Source organism: Lactuca virosa, chromosome 7 (genome assembly GCF_052849685.1).
Source record: "Lactuca virosa cultivar CGN04683 chromosome 7, Lactuca_virosa_CGN04683_v6, whole genome shotgun sequence".
NCBI lineage: Eukaryota > Viridiplantae > Streptophyta > Magnoliopsida > Asterales > Asteraceae > Lactuca > Lactuca virosa.
The window spans coordinates 45,545,234-45,566,765 of NC_136432.1; the positions used below are offsets into that span (position 1 = coordinate 45,545,234).

Here is a 21,532-nt window from a genome sequence, read left to right on the forward strand (position 1 = left end):
CATGACATGCATATCGAAACAAAGTCATATCCTCATTTTTTTAGTTTTTGTCTCCATTTATCCTATGTAGTTATTATATAAAAAGGTTATCAAGGTTTCCTCTCGTTTATGTCATAAAGGTGGTGATTAAGAGTAATATTATTTCTTATGGTTTTTCCAATAATTTTTTTAGTTTTTGTGTCTATTTTTTCGTTGCATGATTCAATTTTTTTTTAAATATTTGACAACCTGAAAAAAATAAAACCATATCGAAGTGTGGTATTCAAAATGAAAATGTTTGTATTTTATAATGAAAACATTAAAAAATAAAAAAATAAAAAAAAAACGAAAAAAACAAACACCAATAATAGAGGGAACAATTGGAGAAATATATAAAGTAAGGGGGGCGAAAGTAGAAATCAGCATACACGTAACGACGTCGTCCGTTGTGAGGACATGGTCGTTTAGATTCTAAACATTCGCCTTTTGAACTGGGGAACTTCATTCCTTCTGAAATCTTGCTTTAATCCCAAATACAATTCTAGTAAAATCTGAAAACGGTGGAACGAATTCGATTAGAGGTACGTATTTTCATCCTTATTTTTTTAACATAATCCTCATACTCGACCATGTATTAATGTTCTGAGCACGAATTGGTGTTCATACGTATAATTTCTTGATAGAGTTTATAGTTTTGCTGTAGAAAACCCTAATTTTGGAAAAACAGAGCACCGAATTCGATTAGAGTTACGATTTCTTCACCCTCATTTTCAAAAATAACGATTACAGTAATGTTTTTAGCACGACTTCGTGCTCATACATATAGTATCTTGTAAACTCATAGTGTTCACTGTGGAGTCCTAAATAGAATTGGGTTTTTCTGAATCGGAAGAACCCTAAAAATCGGCAAACAGAGCAGCCAAATTAAAGTGAGGAGGTATAATATAGCGATTAAGCTATAGTGTTTACGATAGAGTGCCTTTTAGATTGAATTAGGGTTTGTAGTGATGAATTAGGGTTTCTCAAATAATTGAAAGTATGTTGCTATATTTTGCATGTAATGCCATCAAGAATGGAAGAAACTACTAATCAGACTGACATGGAATCCAAAGAAAAAAATCAAACAATTTTCCGATGCAAGAAATGTCGAAGGATTGTTGCTTCAGAGGATAATATAATTCCTCATGAGCGTGGAAATGGACAGAAATGCTTTAAATGGAAGAAGAGAACAGGTGATACAACAAATGAACTTCCGGAATGTTCATCTATGTTTGTAGAGCCTATGAAATGGATGCAAGCAGGTAAAATTACGATACTACCCTTTTCAAACAAATCAAATATTCTCTATTTTTGTGACACTGTAATTGTGTTATTTGACAGTTGAAGAAGGTAATGTGGAACAGAAGCTTCAGTGCATTGGTTGTAATGCTCGTTTGGGTTCGTTTAATTGGGCGGGTATGCAATGTAACTGTGGAGCATGGGTAAATCCGGCATTTCAGCTGCACAAGAGTAAGGTAGATGAATGTCGGTTTTGAAGGGTAAATTTGTCATTTACTCGTCGTGTTAGGCTAAGTCTGAACTTGATTATGATAGTTTGATGAGTTTTCATTTGAGGTGTAAAATTTGAGAATTATTCATCATAAGCATGCACGATAAAGAAAGATTAATTTGATATATATATTTTTTTCTATTACAAGTCACGTATCACAAGGAGAGGAGACAAATAAAAGCAAAACAATGTAAATACACTTAATTTCATATGGATTTATTGATTTGTCTAACGTCAATTATTATAAGCCATTTTAAACGTAAGATGATTTATAACACTCTCATGATTCATCATATTTTTTTTTATATATATTTGAGAACACATTTATTAAAAAATGAAGTTATAATAGCCATTTTTAGAGGTTTTATTAAGTGTTATTGTCATTATAACCGAACAATGTTTTTTCATTTTGTTTTAAAAGGTCCTTAGTCTGATTTCGGTGCCTTATGAACCAACTAACTCACAAACATTATGTAATTTACACCCTTTTCTTCAAAATGAAGTAGTCACCAGGTTAAGAAGGTGACGTGACCATTACCTCCCATATTCTCTTGATTGAATAAAATCTGTGTGGAAATACACACATCTAATGTTGAATAATACTAACCTAAATATTTATAAAATCGTTTTTATTTATTAAGCAACGTCTTCTTTCGGTGCCTTAAAGAAGAGAAAGAGTAAACAACTTAGGATTTTCACGATCGTATCGCCTGTGAGTGATTTCGAACCTTAAAATTTGCTTTTTGACATTGCATGTCGATTTATTTGATAGTTGAATTGAACTTCAATGGTATTTTTGTCTGACACGGTGCTTATGTTGGTGGTGATGATCACTATTTTACTGATCAGACTTTGCTGGTGTGGACATTGATGAATGTGTCACCCTTTATAGAATGTTTTACCGGAGAAAGGTGTGAGAAGTTGTATTATGCAAACCGTCATTTATCCTCTGGTATTAGTTACATAGAAACTGATATGGATTATGCTTATTTTAATGATACAACTTATGAATACCTTGCAATATACCTATGCATTGATCATATTAGGGATTGTTTAGATGATTTTTTGGATTCAGATAACGGAGGTGTTAGTCATAATGAACATGGTATATTAATACAACGTGGCGAAAAACAACCTACTGAAACAACCCACAATGCCACAATATAGAAAAGGGTGAAAACCATGGCTTATTGGATGATGCAATTCTGGTTGAATCCATTATTATGAACAATACATTAAGTGAATATCAATTCTTGAGTAAGTTGTGTCCTAAAGTGGACAATGTTGAAGGGAATGATGATGAAAACCTAGTCCACAATGAGAAAGGAAATGATGAAGGTGGTGTTGTCCATTCCACTTTCAATGAGGACATACCTTAGAAGAAGCAAACTCTTATTTTAAAGATGCAATTTGAGGGCCTAAAACAACACAAGCACATGTTGTGTAACTATGTTTTAGCCAATAGTTACCAATTATGTTTTGAAAAGAATGATTAGTAAAATGTTATTGGTGAAGTGTTGTGAAGGGGAATGCAACTTTAGACTTTGGGCTTCATGGATGGGTCAAGAACACTCATTTCAAATTAAGTCATTGAAGAGTGAGCATCAGTGTGCTAGAAACTACAAACTTCGTTCAATTGCAAATATTCATGGATTGGAGGCCACTACACTAAGGAGATTTTGCATAAACAAAAGCTAAGTATTGGACAACTCAAACTGGAGGTGATTAAAAAATTTTGAAATTGGTTTTAGTTTAAGTCAATATATAAGGGATAAAAAAACATGCTATGAACATCATTGAAGATACTCTAACCGAGCACTATGCTAAATTGTAGTACTATGGTGAGGAGATAAGAATATCAAATCCAAAATCAATTGTAAAAATATATTTATTACCAATGCCAAATAGGGCAAATTACTTTAGCAAGTTCTATGTTTCTTTGCTGATTTAAGAAAAGTATGGTTACATGGTTATAGAAGAGTTGTATGATTAGATGGTTGTTTCTTGAAAGGAATATGCTCTGGGAGTTACTTTGTACAATAGGAAAAGATGCAAGTAATCAAATATTCCTAATTTCTTAGGAAATTGTTTGTGTAGAAATTAAGGAAACATGGAAGTAGTTGCTTAATTTACCAATTGATGATCTTAATCTAGGTTTGGGAGCAAGATTTACATTAATGCCAGCCAACATAAGGTAGTAATCTTATTCATACACTATGATATACACTTTTTCAGTTTACTTACTCATTATGTTTCTATGACATGAACTTATAGAGGCTATGAAGAAATTGTTACCCCTTGTTGAGCATAGACAATATACTAGGCATATTTGTTCAGATTTCAAGAAAATGTTTGGTGGAGCACCTTTCGATAATTTATTCTGGATAACATGCAATACAAGTACTAACAAACCTTCAAATCAATAATGAAAGAATTAAAATTACTCAGTCCAGCAACTCATAAGTACTTGATATAAAAGGATCAAAAAACATAGTCAAGAGCTTACTGTCATATTAGGAAATATTGTGAAGCAGTTGAGAATGGGCATGTGAAATTCCTAATGATGTGGTAGTTGATGCTAGAATGTAACGTCCCCATTTTCAACCCAAAATTTTCATTTTTATTTATTCAAATATATCAGAGTATAATTACATTTTGTGGAAACATGTTGCAAATGCGCGGGTGTATAATCGAACCTCGCCCTTCTCACGAATCAATGAAGTACCCGAAAAACATTTATAATCAACTGGGTAAGCACGAGACTTAGTGAGTTCCCCAAAATATCATATACCATAATATATATACATGCATACAAACAATAGCTCACGATCTGCCAATAAAATGTGTATCTTAGACTACGCAGGCTTATGGGCTCCCGACCTCTTTAACCATTCCACCATCATCCCCTAACTAAATTTGTGCGGGCCTATAGGCTCCCAAGCTCTTTAACCGTTCCACCATCATCCCCTAACTAAATCTACATAGGACTATAGGCTCCCGGCCTCGTTATCCGTTCCACTATCATCCCCTATCTAAGTCTAATATCACAACAATTGCTCACATAGAGTTGCACTTTAGATTCTACTAGTACAGGCACATTTATACTTTCTACTCTACTTAAACACACACACACACACACACACACATATATATATATATATATATATATATATATATATATATATATATATATATATATATATATATATTATACTGTTAGTTCTTACTTTACTAGCTCTTTATCCTAAAACACATGGATATATTGTACTATATGGCATAGTGAGATAAGTCACTTGGACAGTTACTCAAATGATTGACAACTATCTGGGTGATCCTACTGGCGATCCAACTGGCAGGTAATGTGTCTAACAAGTATTAACAGAGAGTTTCTAGCAAAAACTAGAAAAGTCGCGGGCAGAACTTTGACCCGAACACTTCTAATTCTCCGGCTGCCTAATGTCGCAGGGCTTCGCTAAAGATTTCCTAGGTTCTAAAGAAATCCAAGACTAAAGGGTGGAATTTTCCATACAGAAGGTCTGGAAGGGTTGTGGAATTTTCAAGGTGCGTGTCGCACACTTAAGGCGACGTCTCCCCAATTGTTCTGTGCCACGTGTCAGCTTCTCTGTGGTCCGCATTGCCACTTTCTAGAAGTGCGTAGCTACCGACGAGATCTGTAACTTTCATTTAGACTCTATCGGCTAATTCTCACTTTATTTTTTAATTTATATTTTTGTAGGCTTAGATTGTTAAAGTCTGTATAAAAATCATAACTCTCTCATACCATATTCGTTCTCGACTGTCTTTATATCGACGAATATGTATTGACGAGATCTTCAACTCTCGTTTAGATTGTTATTCCTAACAATCAACCAATCTTAATTTCGGTTTCTGTGTCGTACGCTGCTATGCTGAAACTTCTAAAAATCATAACTTTCTCCTACGAAGTCAGATTTAGGCGTTCTATATATGCACACTCTCGGTTTTGCGATTACTACGAATTTCCTCAAGATTATTTATCCTAAATAGTCCTCTATCAAAAATGTCTATTTACATAACTGGTCGTTTATTCTATAAGACAAAAATGGAGTATTACATAGAAAAAATCCATAATTACCATGTTTGAAGAATTAAGGATATATATCATGGAGAAAATGTTCACCATGAAATATAAAGCTTGGGCAAGTGATGTTTCTCCTACTATAATACATAAACTTAACCAGTTTAAGATTGAACAGTTAAACCAATTTGAGATAAGGTATGAGGGAAGCTTATGAGGTTGATCTGGAGAAAATAGTATGTTCATGTAGAATATGGCAGCTAAATGGGTATAGATTTTTTCATTCAGTGGTTGCATTGTAATTTATTAATAGAAATGTTAATTATAAATCATGAAAGGATTTCTGAGAGGATTTTGAAGACTAAACTTGCCAAAAAAAAAGTAATTAGGAAAGATGATGAAAGAAAGTCATCAAACAAGCATGTCAAGTTAAAGTAGGGTTCCGCATGTGAATGTGTTGTTTTTTATATTGCATGAGAAGCAATCCTCTTTTGTAATAACACTTTAGTACTATATTCTAATCTTTTGTCTATTTTAAATTTAAAACTTAATGTAACTTTTGTACTTTTGGGAACCTATTTTAATGCACTAGTTCGTTTCTTATAAACATGTAGACCACAAGACAACAATGTTTGTAAACCCCGTACCATAAGATTACAAAACATTGATACAATTGATACACTAACTTTACAAAAGATGGATTCCAAAATCCTATATGTTATATAAATATTAGCCTCAACTTTCATGCATGGTACACAAAAGAACAATCTGGTGGTCATATAAACCTAATACATCTAAAGTTTAACCTACTATCCCCCAAAAGCTACCACTTCACCAACCTACAGTCAAGAAAAGTATTAGCCGTGAAGACCCAATAGGGTATCTGAGTGTATTTATATACAGTGAAGTTACAGAGATAGGAATGAGATCCTAAATACATGGATCATATAGTTACAAAAACATTTGATTAATAATCCTATCTCTAAGCTATCTAAGTTATCCGTTTACATTCCCCCTCAATTTTAACCGATACAAGGTTTAGATTGTGTCTTAGATGCTGTAACATTTGTTTGGTCATCGGCTTTGTGAGTCTATCAGCTAATTGATCACCAGAAGAGATGAATCTAACATCAAGTGCTCCCATGGCCACCTTTTCCCTTACAAAATGAAAATCCACCTCTATATGCTTCGTTCGTGCATAAAATATAGGATTTGCTGTTAGATACGTTGCTCCAAGATTGTCACACCACAATACAGGAGGCATTGGCTGATGTACTCCCAATTCTTTTAATAAGGTCTGTATCCATGTAGCTTCTGCAGTACCGTTTGCAAGTGCCTTGTACTCAGCTTCTGTGCTGGATCGAGCCACAGTTGGTTGCTTGCGAGAACTCCACGATATTAAGTTTGGACCAAGAAATATTGCAAAACCACCTGTGGATCGTCGATAATCTGTACATCCTGCCCAGTCTGCATCAGTAAATACACTTAAAAGTGTTGATGTGGAACGTGTGAAGCGTAATCCAGTATCCACCGTTCCCTTAACATATCTTAAAATTCGTTTGACAGCTTCCCAATGGATATCAGTGGGTTTCGACAAGAATTGACATACTTTGTTAACTGCAAAGGAAATATCAGGGCGTGTTAGAGTGAGGTACTGTAGTCCTCCAACCATGCTTCGATATTTGAACACATCTTCCTTAGGTAGCGGCTTGCCATGATTGAGAGACAACTTATTTGTTACTGACATTGGAGTTGAGATACTTTTACAATTCTCCATATGAGCATGGTGTAGTGAATCAATAGCATATTTGTGTTGTAGAAGTGTGATTCCCCCTGAATTTTGAATTACCTCAAGGCCAAGAAAGTAACTAAATCTGCCAAGTCTTTAATAGGAAAGGAACGCGCTAGAGCTTGGACTAGTTTTTCGATGGCGGACTTGGAGGAACCAGTAATAACAATGTCATTGACATAGCCAAGCATATAAATAAGAATACCTCCATGATGAAAGATGAACAAAGAGGTGTCTGCCTTGGAAGAAGTAAAACCCAACTGATATAACTTATCACTTAAACGAGCGAACCAAGCTCTGGGGGATTGCTTGAGGCCATATATTGATTTATGAAGTTTGCAAACATAACGAGGGTTAGTGGAATACTCAAACCCCGGTGGTTGTTGCATATAAACTTCTTCATTTAGAAAGCCATGAAGAAAAGCATTACTTACATCCACCTGCCGGAGATGCCATTGCCTAGAGACAGCCAAGGATAGAATTAATCGAACGGTAGCCGCTTTAACCACTGGACTGAAGGTGTCATGGAAATCCACTCCATGTTGCTGAGTAAAACCCCTAGCGATGAGAAGAGCTTTGCGTTTATCAAGAGACCCATACAGGTGTGTTTTAACTTTAAAAATCCACTTGCAACTAACGATGTTAACACCTGGTGGTCGAGGAACAAGGGTCCACGTTTTATTTTGCTGGAGTGCCAAGAATTCATCTTCCATAGCAAGACGCCATGCTGGGTCAGCATAATCTTTGTGATGGGTGGTAGGAACAGCCATAAATGCTCGTCTAGTGACATCATAAAGAACAGTGCCATCGGTGAATTTCTATGGACGTATGACACCAGCTTGGCCTCGAGTAGTGACTCCTGGAGGAGAAGGAGTGGACTGGTCACTTTATGTGGGAGACGCAGCGGCAGGAGATGGTGAATCAGGATGTATTATTGGATCGTCTGGGACAGGTATGACTGGTGGTTCCACTATAGGTTCTATAACAGACTGTGACAATAGCTGAGAAATGCTCACGTTTGGAAGCCCTTGCGATAAAGGTGTACCTGCAGCTGCATGAGTATTATGAGATAGCAAAGAAATATCGTATCTACTCATATGATCATTAGTAATTTCTGGTTCTAGTTGAGGAAACGAGACAAGATCACGAGATGTGAATGACGTTTGACAGTTGGATGAGGATGCAAAGGGAAACCTGGATTCATCAAAAATAACATCACGTGAGATATAGATTTTACCAGTGCTTTGATCAAGGCATTTGTACCCTTTATGCATAGAACTATAGCCAATGAAAACACACATTTTCTAGTTTGTGAGGGTTGTATTTTCGTAGGCTTGGCCAACACGCACACCCAAAAGTTCTCAAAAAGGTGTAATCAGGAGTGAGATGAAGCAATCGAGTGATGGGAGCAATATTGTATGTGGTGGGACAAGGCATGCGATTAATGAGATAACAAGCGGTGAGAAAAGCTTCATCCCAAAACCGGAGTGGAAGGGAGGAGTGAGCAAGCAAAGCTAGACCCGTTTCAACTATATGGCGGTGTTTGCGTTCCCCAGTCAAACTGGATCATACGAATTTTGGTATTCAATAGACGCTCAACGTGATGTTGAAAGTTGTAAAATATTTGTTCAACATCAGATTTGTGTTTAATAAGATATATCCAGGTAAAGCGACTGAAATCATCAACAAGACTGACATAATATTTATAACCACCACTGGATACTTGAGTTGGTCCCCAAACATCCGTGTGGACAAGCTCAAGTGGAAAAGAAGAAACATGCAAAGAGTTTTTGTAAGGTAATTGATGACTCTTGGATCGTTGACAAGCGTCACAGATCAAGTGTTTATTAATATCAAAAGATACTCCTAATTTATTTGACTTCAGAATTGAACTAACTACTGTTGAACTTGGATGCCCCAACTGTTGATGCCATTGAGACTTAGTCACTCGATAACTTGAAAACGTCTGATGAAAATGTTGCGGAATTTGTTCCCAGAAAAACATCATAAATTCGTTATCAAAGCATTTCCGAAGAAATGTATTTTTATCCATTTTAAAACATTTGGGATGTCATCGTCAATACAGAAACATAAGCATAAACAGAACTTACATTCATTTACACTAGTGATCTACATCTCTTTTAAATCCATCAGTGTAAAGTAGCTTCATATCGACACCTGTGATACAAATAAGCTTGAGTGGGTCAGGTTGGGAAACCTGGTGAGTGCATAGGGTTTTCAACCCATAATAATTTAATTATTATGTTTAAACATCAAACAATCAACCCAATTACCCATCCCCATTATCTTCCTAACTCTTAAGGATCTACCCTAAGAATCATCTATCCTGCATTCGTTCATTTCGAAGCCCATTGCTTCCAGGGTTTATATGATAGGCACTAAGTCCATAGCTGCCAATGCTTGTTCGTAAAGCACTAATTACATAGCTTCTAAAGTTCATTCATCGGGTACTAAATCCATAGCTACCATTGTTTAGCTAATAGGTACTAAATCCATAGCTACCAACGTTTATTTAACAGGTACTAAGTCCATAACTACCAACATTTATCTAACAGGTACTAAGTCCATAGCTACCAATGTTTATCTAACAGGTACTAAGTACATAGCTACCAATGTTTATTCGATAGGCACTAAGTCCATAGATGTCGATGTTATTTTGTTAGGCACTAAGTCTATAGCTGCCAATGTTCACTCATATCATCTTTCATCTCTCATCATTCATCTACCCATGTTTTACCAACATATTCGTAGATATAAAATACATATACAATTTAAATTATTTAAAACATGTATAAAATCGTTCATGCAGCATAGAAAGCAAGTATTCAAATAATATGCACACATAGCACGTAATTTATATAAAATACTTCATATCTATGTGTAAGATGAAAGTAACTATGCACTCACTTGTTAAAGTGATGATTCCACACTCGGATAGCACTTCGCTTCTTAACAATATAATTTCCTTCGACGAAATCTAGTATTATTACCACTAGATTTTAGTCTAATATTTACCGTGACTAATTATTAGTCTTAGCATTATTATTATTATTATTATTATATAAGCGTTTAAACAATATTTTCCAACCACTATGTACAGACAGGGGTCAGACATAAAACACCGGAGGGCAGGACCATTTTGGCATATAGCACTTCTGAAATCCAACAACCCTATGCGGTCCTTTAAACCAGATTCCCCGTACCGCGAGTAGTTAAAAAATATATTATAACGACATTTATATAAGTCATAATAATAGCCCAAATATTTATTATAAGTTCATAATAACAATACTAATTTTAAATATAAGTTATATTTAAAATAGGGTAAGCATAACTTACTTACAAGAGAGTTTTAGCTAGGAGTCGGGCTCTGCAGGGGCAGAACTTCGTCGCTGAATCTTTCTAAGAAAGATTCTTGCAGCGCTTCAGCGCTCACCTTATTATACTAAAACTACAGAAAGAGAAATCGAATCACGAGGGACCGAAATGCTCGGGGGATAAGAAGGGAAAGACTCTTGAATCAAGAGAATGATGCAAGAAATATGAGAGCTAGAGACTCTTATTTATACTGATTGAATTTTAAAAAACTACCCTCCATAGTTACTTAATGACCTTATAGAGTTATAGTTATATAAATGACTAAACACCCCTTTATAATACTATTTTAAATAGATTTAATGATATTCGTACTAAACTAATGTCGAAAGTACTCAACACTAGTCTTATAACGACCGCATCGTCGATACCTTTCTAACGATATATACATATGTATATGTATGTATACGTATATATAATTTACACTTTATTTTAATACGTAAATATGCTATTAAAAATTATAACTCGTTCATACGAACTTCGTTTTTGACGTTCTTTATATCCATGCGTAGCTATCGACAAGATATACAACTTTCGTTTAGACTCCGTCGGCTAATTTTGAATTTAATTTTTGTCCATTTTTTTATAAAATTAAATGATTTTGCTAAAATCATAACTCTCTCGTACGGACTCTGTTTTTGGCATTCTTTTTCTCAAAATTCCTATTTTAAGGAGTACTACGATTTTCATTTTGGTCGCATTAGCTAAAAGTCAACAATTCTCTTCGTAGCTTTTTACGTCATACATTCGTTGTGCGCGGCTAACTTTTATATCTTATAAAAATCATATCTAATTCATACGGATTCGGATTTCGACGAAATTTATATTTTCGGGATCGGGACGACGTATACTTCCTAAATATATAATAATAAATATATGTTTTGGCGCACTTATTTTTACGATTTACGGACGATTCGACTGATTTTTCCTATTTTATTATATTATAATAATCATGAAACATATAATATTCAAGTAATTATTCTTTATTACGTCGAATAGGTTACAATTGTTAACCATAACTATTACTTTGGTTAAGATTATTTATCCTAGATAATCTTCTATATAAAAAAATCATTTTTAACGCTTATTATTTTAATTGACTAGCCCGAATCTGCGGGCGTTAAATTAAAGCACCATGACTAGGAATTCCACATACCTGACATCTTAGACCACCATTACCTCTACCCCTGCCTCGTCCACGTCCACGATAATTGCCTCTGTTATTGAAAGAATTATTATTGTTGTTGTTGTTGCGACGTAGAGGATTTTGATCTTGTCGAGTAACAGTGTTGGCAGAGGTAGTAAACTCGGGCGTACTATTCATAATACTAGCTTGTGCCTCATGAGCAATTAAATAAGAATAAAGGTCGGGTAGGGTTACCGAATTCTGGTTGCTCATTATTGTGATAGCAGTGACCAGATCGCCATGGCCTGGGCCAAGCCCTACAAGAATGTATCCAATAACTTCTTCATCTGTCATTGGATGACCTATGTTGGCCATGGTATCGGCAAGACTGGTCATCTTGTGATAGAATTCTGAAGCAGTCATAACTCCCTTCTTGGTTGTGGAGAGTTGAGTTCGTATTTGGATGGAGTTACCTCGATGTTGGGCTGAGAACATCGTCTGAAGTGAAGTCCAGAGTTCATTGGACGTGTTTGCACACCTTGTGAGTTGGGCAAGTACTTCTTCTGTCATGGAGGACAAAAGAGCGCCGACAATTGCTTGATCTTGAACAAACCAGGAAGCATATTGGGGGTTATCGATTTCTCTGACATCTGCGCCTGTTCCAGTTATGATTTTGGTGTTAGGTTTGGGTATGGTGCCATCAAGGTATCCAAACAATTGAACTCCTCGCAGTATAGGAACTACTTGGGCTTTCCATAGGAGAAAGTTTGTGCGAGTGAGTTTGCACGAGATTGCAGTGGAAATCTTGGCAGAGTTGATTTTAGAAGCAGAGGTAGACATGGCGAGAACTGGATAGAGAAACCAGTAGCCGGAATAGTAGAGAAAGAAAAAGATTTCGGAGCCCTAGAACCTGGCTCTGATACCAAGTCAAGAAAAGTATTAGTCGTGAAGACCCAATAGGGTATCTGAGTGTATTTATATACAGTGAAGTTACAGAGATAGGAATGAGATCCTAAATACATGGATCATATAGTTACAAAAACATTTGATTAATAATCCTATCTCTAAGCTATCTAAGTTATCCGTTTAGACATACCAGTTCACCAACCCATACCAAACTATATAAAATGACAAATTTTATGGTCCTGACCCATACCAAAACTAAACAATATAAAACCAGATCATCATTATTACATGAATACTAACAAAGTAGAACCTTTGAAAATAAAGAAAGACCATTAACACATAACAATACAATGAAATACTGTGACTTTCGTATCTTATTCAGATTATCCACTTCAGCTAATAACTCATTGAAGTGCTTGTTTGCCAACCCCTGATCAGAAATTCTTAATGGCTTCCACTTTTATAGTTTCCTTTCACACTTACTAGCTTTTGTTGAATTTGCCATTACTTCGATTTCCTTATTTAGTTTCCATATAGTATCCTTATAATGTTTATCTAGTATAGGATCTATCCATTTGAAATACTTACAAGTGTCGGTTGATAGCTATTCATTCCAAATAAAAAAAAAATAGGTTTTCAAAGGTCCACACTTTAAAAACAATATCAAAAACCCGACATCAACTCAATCCAACTAAATAACCAAATTAAGGCTTTCCAAGAACTATCTCAGGGTTGTGGAAGGTTCATCCATTTATAAACAAAATAAAAAATAAACGACATTAAGAACCTTACAAAATATAATGGTAATATATTATGTTAACTTACAAGAGAGTTTCAACAGTTTAGGAATCAACAAGATGTGTTTTCATGCTTCCACAATTCCCATTCCATTGTAGGTTACGGGAAAAAGCAAATCCCTTTTCGATCATGAGCTACGAGAGGTAAATGATAGTTCATGGGTTGGTGCGATGAAGTGGATGATGACATCTTGGAGGTGTGAGTAAAGAGGGAAATTTGGTCTTTTTCTCTTGAAACCATCGACAATGGCTTCTTTCATAGCTACATTATGTGTCAGTGAAACGTATGTCATGTCAATCACACGTGAAACCTACATGGCCTAAATTATGTCACATCATATGACACGGGGCTAATGGTAACACGCAAACAAGTATTTAATCTTTCCAATCCCTTTTTTAGGTCTTTTGTGAGTTTGTTGGTCCATAAGGCTAGAGGGAGTGGTGTCAAGTTTGTCATACTAAAGGTGCTGCCACGTAGACGCCATATTGGATTTGTAACTGCTTCAAAAGTTTGTCATTTAGAGGGTACGGGTTGCCACTTTTGTCATGCTATTTTTTTCTAAAACTAATTTATATGAAAAATAAGCAATTTAAACAAGTTATTTTTATAAAAATTAAAATTTCATTAAATTGAAAGGAAATTACAACACACCCAAAAAAACAACATAAAGTTTAAAAATATAAAATATAAAAATTAAAATTACAAAACCTAGAAATTAAAATACAAAATACACACACACACACACACACACACACACACATATATATATATATATATATATATATATATATATATATATATATATATATTTGCAATCTCTTTGGCCTTTAACGTTAGTTCTCTTTCGTGCCGAGTAAGGTAGTTAGTATTTCTCGTTGGGGGCGTCGTGTTGTGACATCCCCAATTTCACGGCCAGAAAAGACCGATTTCGTTTATGCTTTTTAAAATAAAATCAGATAAATCTTTTTAAAAGATGTTGCGGAATTGGTCCCCAAAACAAAACATGATAAAAGTTTGTCAAAACCTTTCTTTAAGAAATATATAATTTCCTTTTATATCAAAACCTTGGGATGTCATGTTCCAATACAGATCAAAAGCATAAACAAGACATTATAAGCCTTACACAGTTATTTACAACTACTGGCCTATTATCCAAAAATCACTCATTGTCATCATCCGACTATGCTCGGGGTCCACTACCTGTAATATAAAAAGCTGAGTGGGTCAGGCTTGGAAGTCTGGTGAGCATATAGGGTTTTCAACCCACAATAAATAATAAACTCTTTAAGTTTATCAATCAACAAATAATTTATTAATTTCATCAACCAAAAACAACCCTAATTACCCGTTCTCGTTATCCTCACCTTACGTCCCTAAAACAACTATCACAAGGGACCTAGCCTAAGGATTTTCATTAGGGGTGACAACATTGTTTTCCTCAACAATTTATGTCAAACCAGACAACCAATAAGGTGACAACTTTGCTTTCCTCAGCAAATTATGTCAAACAAGACAAACATCAGGGTGACATCATTGCTTTCCCTCAGCAATTTATGTCAAACAAAACAACCTAATATAAAACAACCAATAAGGTGACAACATTGCTTTCCTTTAGCAATTTATGTCAAATAAACAACCAAAATGGTGACAACATTGCTTTCCTCAGCAATTTATGTCAAACAAACATCGAGGTGACAACATTATGTCAAAAAGGTGACAACATTGCTTTTCCTCAGCAATTTATGTCAAATAAAACAAACACCGGGGTGACAACATTGCTTTCCCTCAGCAATTTATGTCAAATAGGCACGAAGTCACATCGTCGCCAAGGTTTATACAACAGGCACTACGTCACATAGTCGCCACGATTTATACAATAGGCACTACGTCTCATAGTCGCCAGGGTTTATCTAATAGGCACGAAGTCACATCGTCACCAGGGTTTATCTAATAGGCACTACGTCTCATAGTCGCCAGAGTTTATCTAATAGGCACGAAGTCACATCGTCGCCAAGGTTTATCTAATAGGCACGAAGTCACATCGTCGCCAAGGTTTATACAACAGGCACTAAGTCCATAGCTGCCAACATACTAAATCCGTAGCTACCAACGTACATCTATACTGTACTAAATTCATAGCTACCAACGTACATCTATACTGTACTTCTATCCCTCATACTTTATCTACCCATGTTTTACCCAACATATTTGAAGATAAAATATATATACATTTTAAGTCATTTTAAACATGTATAAAACATTCATTCAACATCCATCTCAAATAAACAAACAACATATATACACATATCACGTATTTTATATAAAATAATATATACACATATCACGTATTTTATATAAAATACTTCATATCTATGTGTAAGATGAAAGTGACTACACACTCACCTGATTTAATGAAAATCGGGCAGCAATTCGTTTCCTAAAACGATCGTTTCTAATAAAACCGGGAGTTTTATTGAGAAACCGGGCTCTGCGAGGGTCGGGCTTCGAAACCGAAAAGATAAATTTTCCGGGCTTCTCGGGCACTTCGGGGCGTATTCCGAGGATTATAATTGATATCGGGGCTTCGAGGGAAGTTGAAATGAAAGAAATATTGAAAAAAGGGCTAAAAATGACAAATTTTCAAAGTATACCCGGGAGGTCTCGCACCCTCCTATTTATTGGCTGCGAGACCGAAGATCAATGGCTGAGGAAGCTCCACGCGGCAGCAGATGCGACCTCGGATCCGGAGGGAAGGCTGCTGGCTGCGAGGTTCGGACCAGGTGGCAGCTTCGGCGAGGCTCGGATGCGAGGAGGCTACGTGCCGGCTTCGGATTGGGCCAGCACCTCGGACACGGGGCATCAGCAGCGATGCGCGTCGGAAGCCTATTGGACCGCACCCTCGGTCGAATCAGCATGCGACACGCGAGTCGGGCACGAGACAAGCATGCGAGGATCACGTGGCCTATGCGAATTTTCTCGGATTTTAAAATAATTTCTCGATTTTCGCGCCAAAACTTCTAAAATCCATAACTTTCGCATACGAGCTCCGTTTTTGACGTTCTTTATATGCACGCGTAGGTAAATTTACGCTCTACAACTTCCGTTTAGACTTCGTCAGCTAATTTTGAATTTAATTTTTATATTATTATTTTTAACAGACCGGGACAGGAAATCCGTTAAAAATTCATAACTTCTTCATCCGACGTCCGTTTTTGCCAGACTTTTTACCGTTGTGCTACTATTTACGAGACCTTCGATTCTCGTTTAGGTTGTGTCGACTAAAAATCACTCGATCTAAAATTCGAGTTTTTAGCTGTCTACTGCTAAGCTGAAACTTCGAAAAATCATAACTTCCTCATACGAAGTCAGATTTTGGCGTTCTTTTTATCGAACTTCTCGGTTTAACAAATACTACGACTTTCATTTAGATCACTAAGGCTAAAAAGTAGTTTATCAAAAACTCACTTTTTACGACATTCGGCACCGTGCCGGTTTGTCACGAAACTTCGACAGGTCATAACTTCTTCGTTATAACTCGGATTTCGACATTCTTTATATATCCGGAAACCTTGAGACATATACTAAAACTTGGTTAAGATTAATCCTTCTAAATAATCTTCCATCAAAAAGTCGTTTTTGATGTTTATCGTCTCTAAATTGACTAGCCCGGATCTACGGGCGTTACACGTGTCATGAGGTTTTTCCTTCTCTTTTGCAACGTCAAATGTTTTCCGGCTCGGAAGGTTCTTGGAAGGTGCCTTTCCTTTTTTTTCTTGGGTTTTGGTGGACATCGAATCTCTTCCGTCTCGGAATCCATTTCGGGTACAACTGTGGGTTGTGATTGAGTTTCAAATTGGATTTGGGATTGGAATCGGATTGCGAGTCAGTAATGTGGTCAAACAGGTTGAACTCTTTATCCATTTGGGATTGTACTTGAGACTGAAAATGAAATTGATGTTAGGATTGATATTGAGATTGAAACTGTGGTTGGGGTTGGATAGAATAAGAGTAGTATGCATCGGGATAATGTAAATTATGAGGTGAATAAATAGGGCGATCACTTTGATTTTGGATGAATGTAAGCGATGATGGTGAGATTAGGTTTGTGTTTTGGATATTATTCTTCATAGTTGTTGGAGTTATTGGATTGGAATGAGAATCTATTTTTTCACAAATATGATGAATTTTTGAGTGAAAAATGGAAGATTATACTGTGGTATAAAGTAAGGTGGTGAAGGGTATTTATATTGGTTGAAAATGAGCTAAAAATTTGAATTTTTTTATTAAAAAGGGTATAAAATTTGAAAAAAACGGTAATATTTCGAATTAGAAACTCCCCCTCTTTTTCTCTCTTGTCGGCATTAACTTTCCGAGTTTGGCCACCGAACTCCGCATGCGGAGTTGGTGGCGTGGTGTTTGTCAAGTCCAGTTCGGACTTGCCGAGCTTCATCGATGTCAACTCCCTTCGGCCTAAGACACAAAAATAAAACTAAGGATCTTTTAATGCAAAACGAAAGGCGTTGTTGGATTATAATGAAAATAGCCATTTTATTAATTAACGAGTATACATATATCAATAAACCCATAACAAGAATTCCTTCGTTTCAGATTCATTTTCATTAAACAGAAATATTTATTTGGTACATGCATGTAAAAAAGAAAAAAAAACGACTTCCAAGTTCCAACATAAACCAAACCCCAAATCTTCCCTCCACCTGTCTGAATTAATTCTGGACCCTACTGACCGGCGGCAAAAGCTTCCTCCGGGAAAGTCTTGGTGATTCCGGCAAGACTCTTGAACACAATCTTTCCGGTGGGAGGATCCTCAACGGTGATGTCATTTACCGGTGGCCACAACATCAACTCCTTAGCTTTCACACCCTTCAATTTCTTGATCTTCTTCTTCTCCACAAACCCTGAAATTTCAGTATCATAACTCACCATCTTTTTGACCAATTTGAAATTGTGTTCGACTTTTTTACTCTGCACAATCCACATGTAACCAGTGGTCTTCACGAACCCTGCTTCAATCACATCAGCAAGAGGAAGGAGACCCAATGGAAGACAAAACTCTTCAAGAATAGAGTTTGCAAGTTTCAGACCTTCTTCATGGCCTTTCTTCACGACTCCTCCTTCTTTTAGATCTGCCATTAATAATGATATAATAAGTTGAAAGGTTTAAGTTTTTGTGGGTTTTAGTTATTAGGGTTCATCTGTTTTTATAGAGATGGTTATGGGGATGAGACAATGTTGGTGGATAAAACGAGGCGATCTCATTCACATCTTAGAAATATTCGCCGGTGATTTGCTGGCCAAACGCCGGCAATTTCAAACAATGAACCATACTATACGTGCTCGATCATGATCGTTTTGGGTTAAAATAGAATTAAAAGTTAAATAAAAAAAAAGGGTGCATGGATGTTTCATTACATGAGGTATTAAAAAAATTAGAAAAAAAAAACACGAGGTATAAGTTGATAGAATATATAACTGTTATAAATATCAATCATATGAAAAGAAGGATTTTGTGTTATTTATAGTCCTTAATTACTCACATGATAACATTTGCTAGTAATGAGTCTTATATATGTTATTATTAGTTTTAACGTAAAATATAAGTTGATAAATAACAATGGTTTAAAGTTTAAACTTTAAATAGGAACACAAAAAGGAAAGGTTAAAAAAGTGAAAACTAACAATTCACAGTTTAAAAAAAAAAAAAATAGAGAAATTAAAAATTCTTCTACATGTTATTCCTATTTATCATCCTACCATATCAAATGTTGACATGTGCCACATTTAATAACACATTTAATGAAATTGATAATATTTTATTCCACTTGTCATCATGGGTAGGAGGATGGTAGAAATAAAATGTAGAAGGATTTTAATTTCTCAAAAAAATATTATTAATATTTTTTATCGTCCATAAACATATATAATCAAATATATCGAAGTTAATAATTTTTATTTTAATAACTATAAACCAACATGCATAAATTTTAATTACAAAATATGTTACAAAATTCAATTATGAATATTGAAACATAATTTTTGTTGTTTTGAAAATATATCTACCCCTATTGAAATCTAGTTGTAATTAATAAAAAATATATTTTTAAACAAGAAACATGTGTTAGAAAAAAACAGTGTTCGTTAAATTGTGTCTAACATTTTTAATATAGTTCTCACATTTCTTAACATTTTTATGGCTTCTATTTAAACTTTTTACTTATATATCAAATTATCAATTAAAAATCTTTTGTAAATAAAATATGTTTGTAAACGTAAATAATATTGATTCTTCATTTATTAGAATACTAACAAAGGAATGATTTTGATGTAGAAGCACAAGGTTTTTATGCGATGGTGAGGAATAATTAATATAAAAAGATCCTACTTATGCCATTAAGAGAGTTGACTAATATTTTTTTTGGCTGTAAGTCCTTATATCTTATGTGTGAATGAATAAATAATATCGAACGTTTATGTCAGGATATAGTTTAATAACAGATTACTTTTATGAATATCAAATATTTCAATGTGGGGGGTGGGATTTAATTGGGGATTGTGTATGTAGATCTGAGGATCTGATTTTTTTTTTCTTTGGAAAGTATTATAAGTAATTATCCATTAAAAATGCAAAATTAATATTTGTGAAGTAATTTTGATCCGGTGAAATTACTTTATGTATGGTTCCACAACTTAATTTATTCATTTCTTTTATATAACCGATTGGCAAACCTGCTACAAAATTATGTGGAGTACAACTTTATTAGTATATATCTAGGGAACGAAATGAAATATGATCAAGTAATTATCCTTTAAATACTGATATTTAGCAAAAATAAATTTATGCTACTAGTAGTCACAATTTTAAATATAATAATTCGTAAAATAAGAACATTTTGAACGGCAAAGTTAGTGGTTAGCAGTTAGTATCATGAAATTGTTCATGCAAGGGTTAAAACTTGAGACTGTCAATCTAAGAAGCAAAGCCTCTACTAGGTGGGCTAGTCCCACATTGACAACGTTATGCAAAATATTAATTTCCTCTTACGCAATATTATATTTCTTGTTGTCAAGTTATTCATAGATAATTAACATGTGTTCCATGTGTGTAGTATATCATGTTTTTTTTCTTATTTTTCACACATAAAATAAAATAACATAAGAGGTCTATATGGTCTATAATGTAACACCCATGTTTATTTTTCACACATAAAATAAAATAACATAAGAGGTCTATATGGTCTATAATGTAACACCTATGTTTATATAATACATATAACTTAAGGAAATGTCTTATGATGGTAATCAACTACTGATTTTTTTTTATATTTAGTCTCTTTATTTTATGTAATATACCATTTAACATGTTGTTTGTGTTCACCATAATTTTGACTGACTATCACCTGACAGTTGGTCAAAAGGCTTATGTTGAACACAAAAAGATTATGGTGAACACAAACAACAAGTTAGATAGTATATTATATAAAAAAGAAAAGTGACCAAATATAAACAAAATCAACAGTTGGTTACTCTCTTGAGTCATTTTATGCTAATGATGTGATTTTCTTGAAGAGAGTTGTCGCATGGGAGTCTTTTTACCATAAGTATATGGCAATCAATCAATGATTGAAATAAAGAAAGATTCATGGTTATATATTTTTGTCTTCCAGTGAGCTCAAACAAGCTAATGTGGATAATTGGAAAATTATGACCAAGTGCTTTTATAACACTCTATTTGTGGAAGGTGGATGTTTTATCTATTGGATAACGGTTGACGCTTATGACATATGTCATCAACAACCTAAATATTTATTTATTATCCATTTTCGACTTCTTAACTATGCTCTTAATTTACTTGAATCTTCGCAAGCAAAGTTCTTTTGGTGATGTGATATATGTGTAAGGAAGATTTCTTGGGCA

General features: G+C 34.8%; 2 protein-coding genes across 2 annotated transcripts; one reads left to right on the forward strand and one right to left on the reverse strand.

Annotated features, from left to right (window-relative positions):
- The first annotated feature begins 449 nt into the window (after positions 1–449).
- LOC145125210 (dual specificity protein phosphatase-like protein) lies at positions 450–1,675 on the forward strand. Its single transcript, XM_079060705.1, has 3 exons — positions 450–560; positions 1,051–1,280; positions 1,360–1,675. The coding sequence occupies exons 2-3, from the start codon at positions 1,052–1,054 to the stop codon at positions 1,512–1,514; spliced, it is 384 nt and encodes a 127-aa protein (XP_078916831.1). The 5' UTR covers positions 450–560; position 1,051; the 3' UTR covers positions 1,515–1,675.
- Positions 1,676–18,185: 16,510 nt separating this feature from the next.
- Positions 18,186–18,808, reverse strand: LOC145125664 (uncharacterized). Its single transcript, XM_079061089.1, has one exon. The coding sequence runs from the start codon at positions 18,749–18,751 to the stop codon at positions 18,338–18,340; it is 414 nt and encodes a 137-aa protein (XP_078917215.1). The 5' UTR covers positions 18,752–18,808; the 3' UTR covers positions 18,186–18,337.
- Between the last annotated feature and the right edge of the window lie 2,724 nt (positions 18,809–21,532).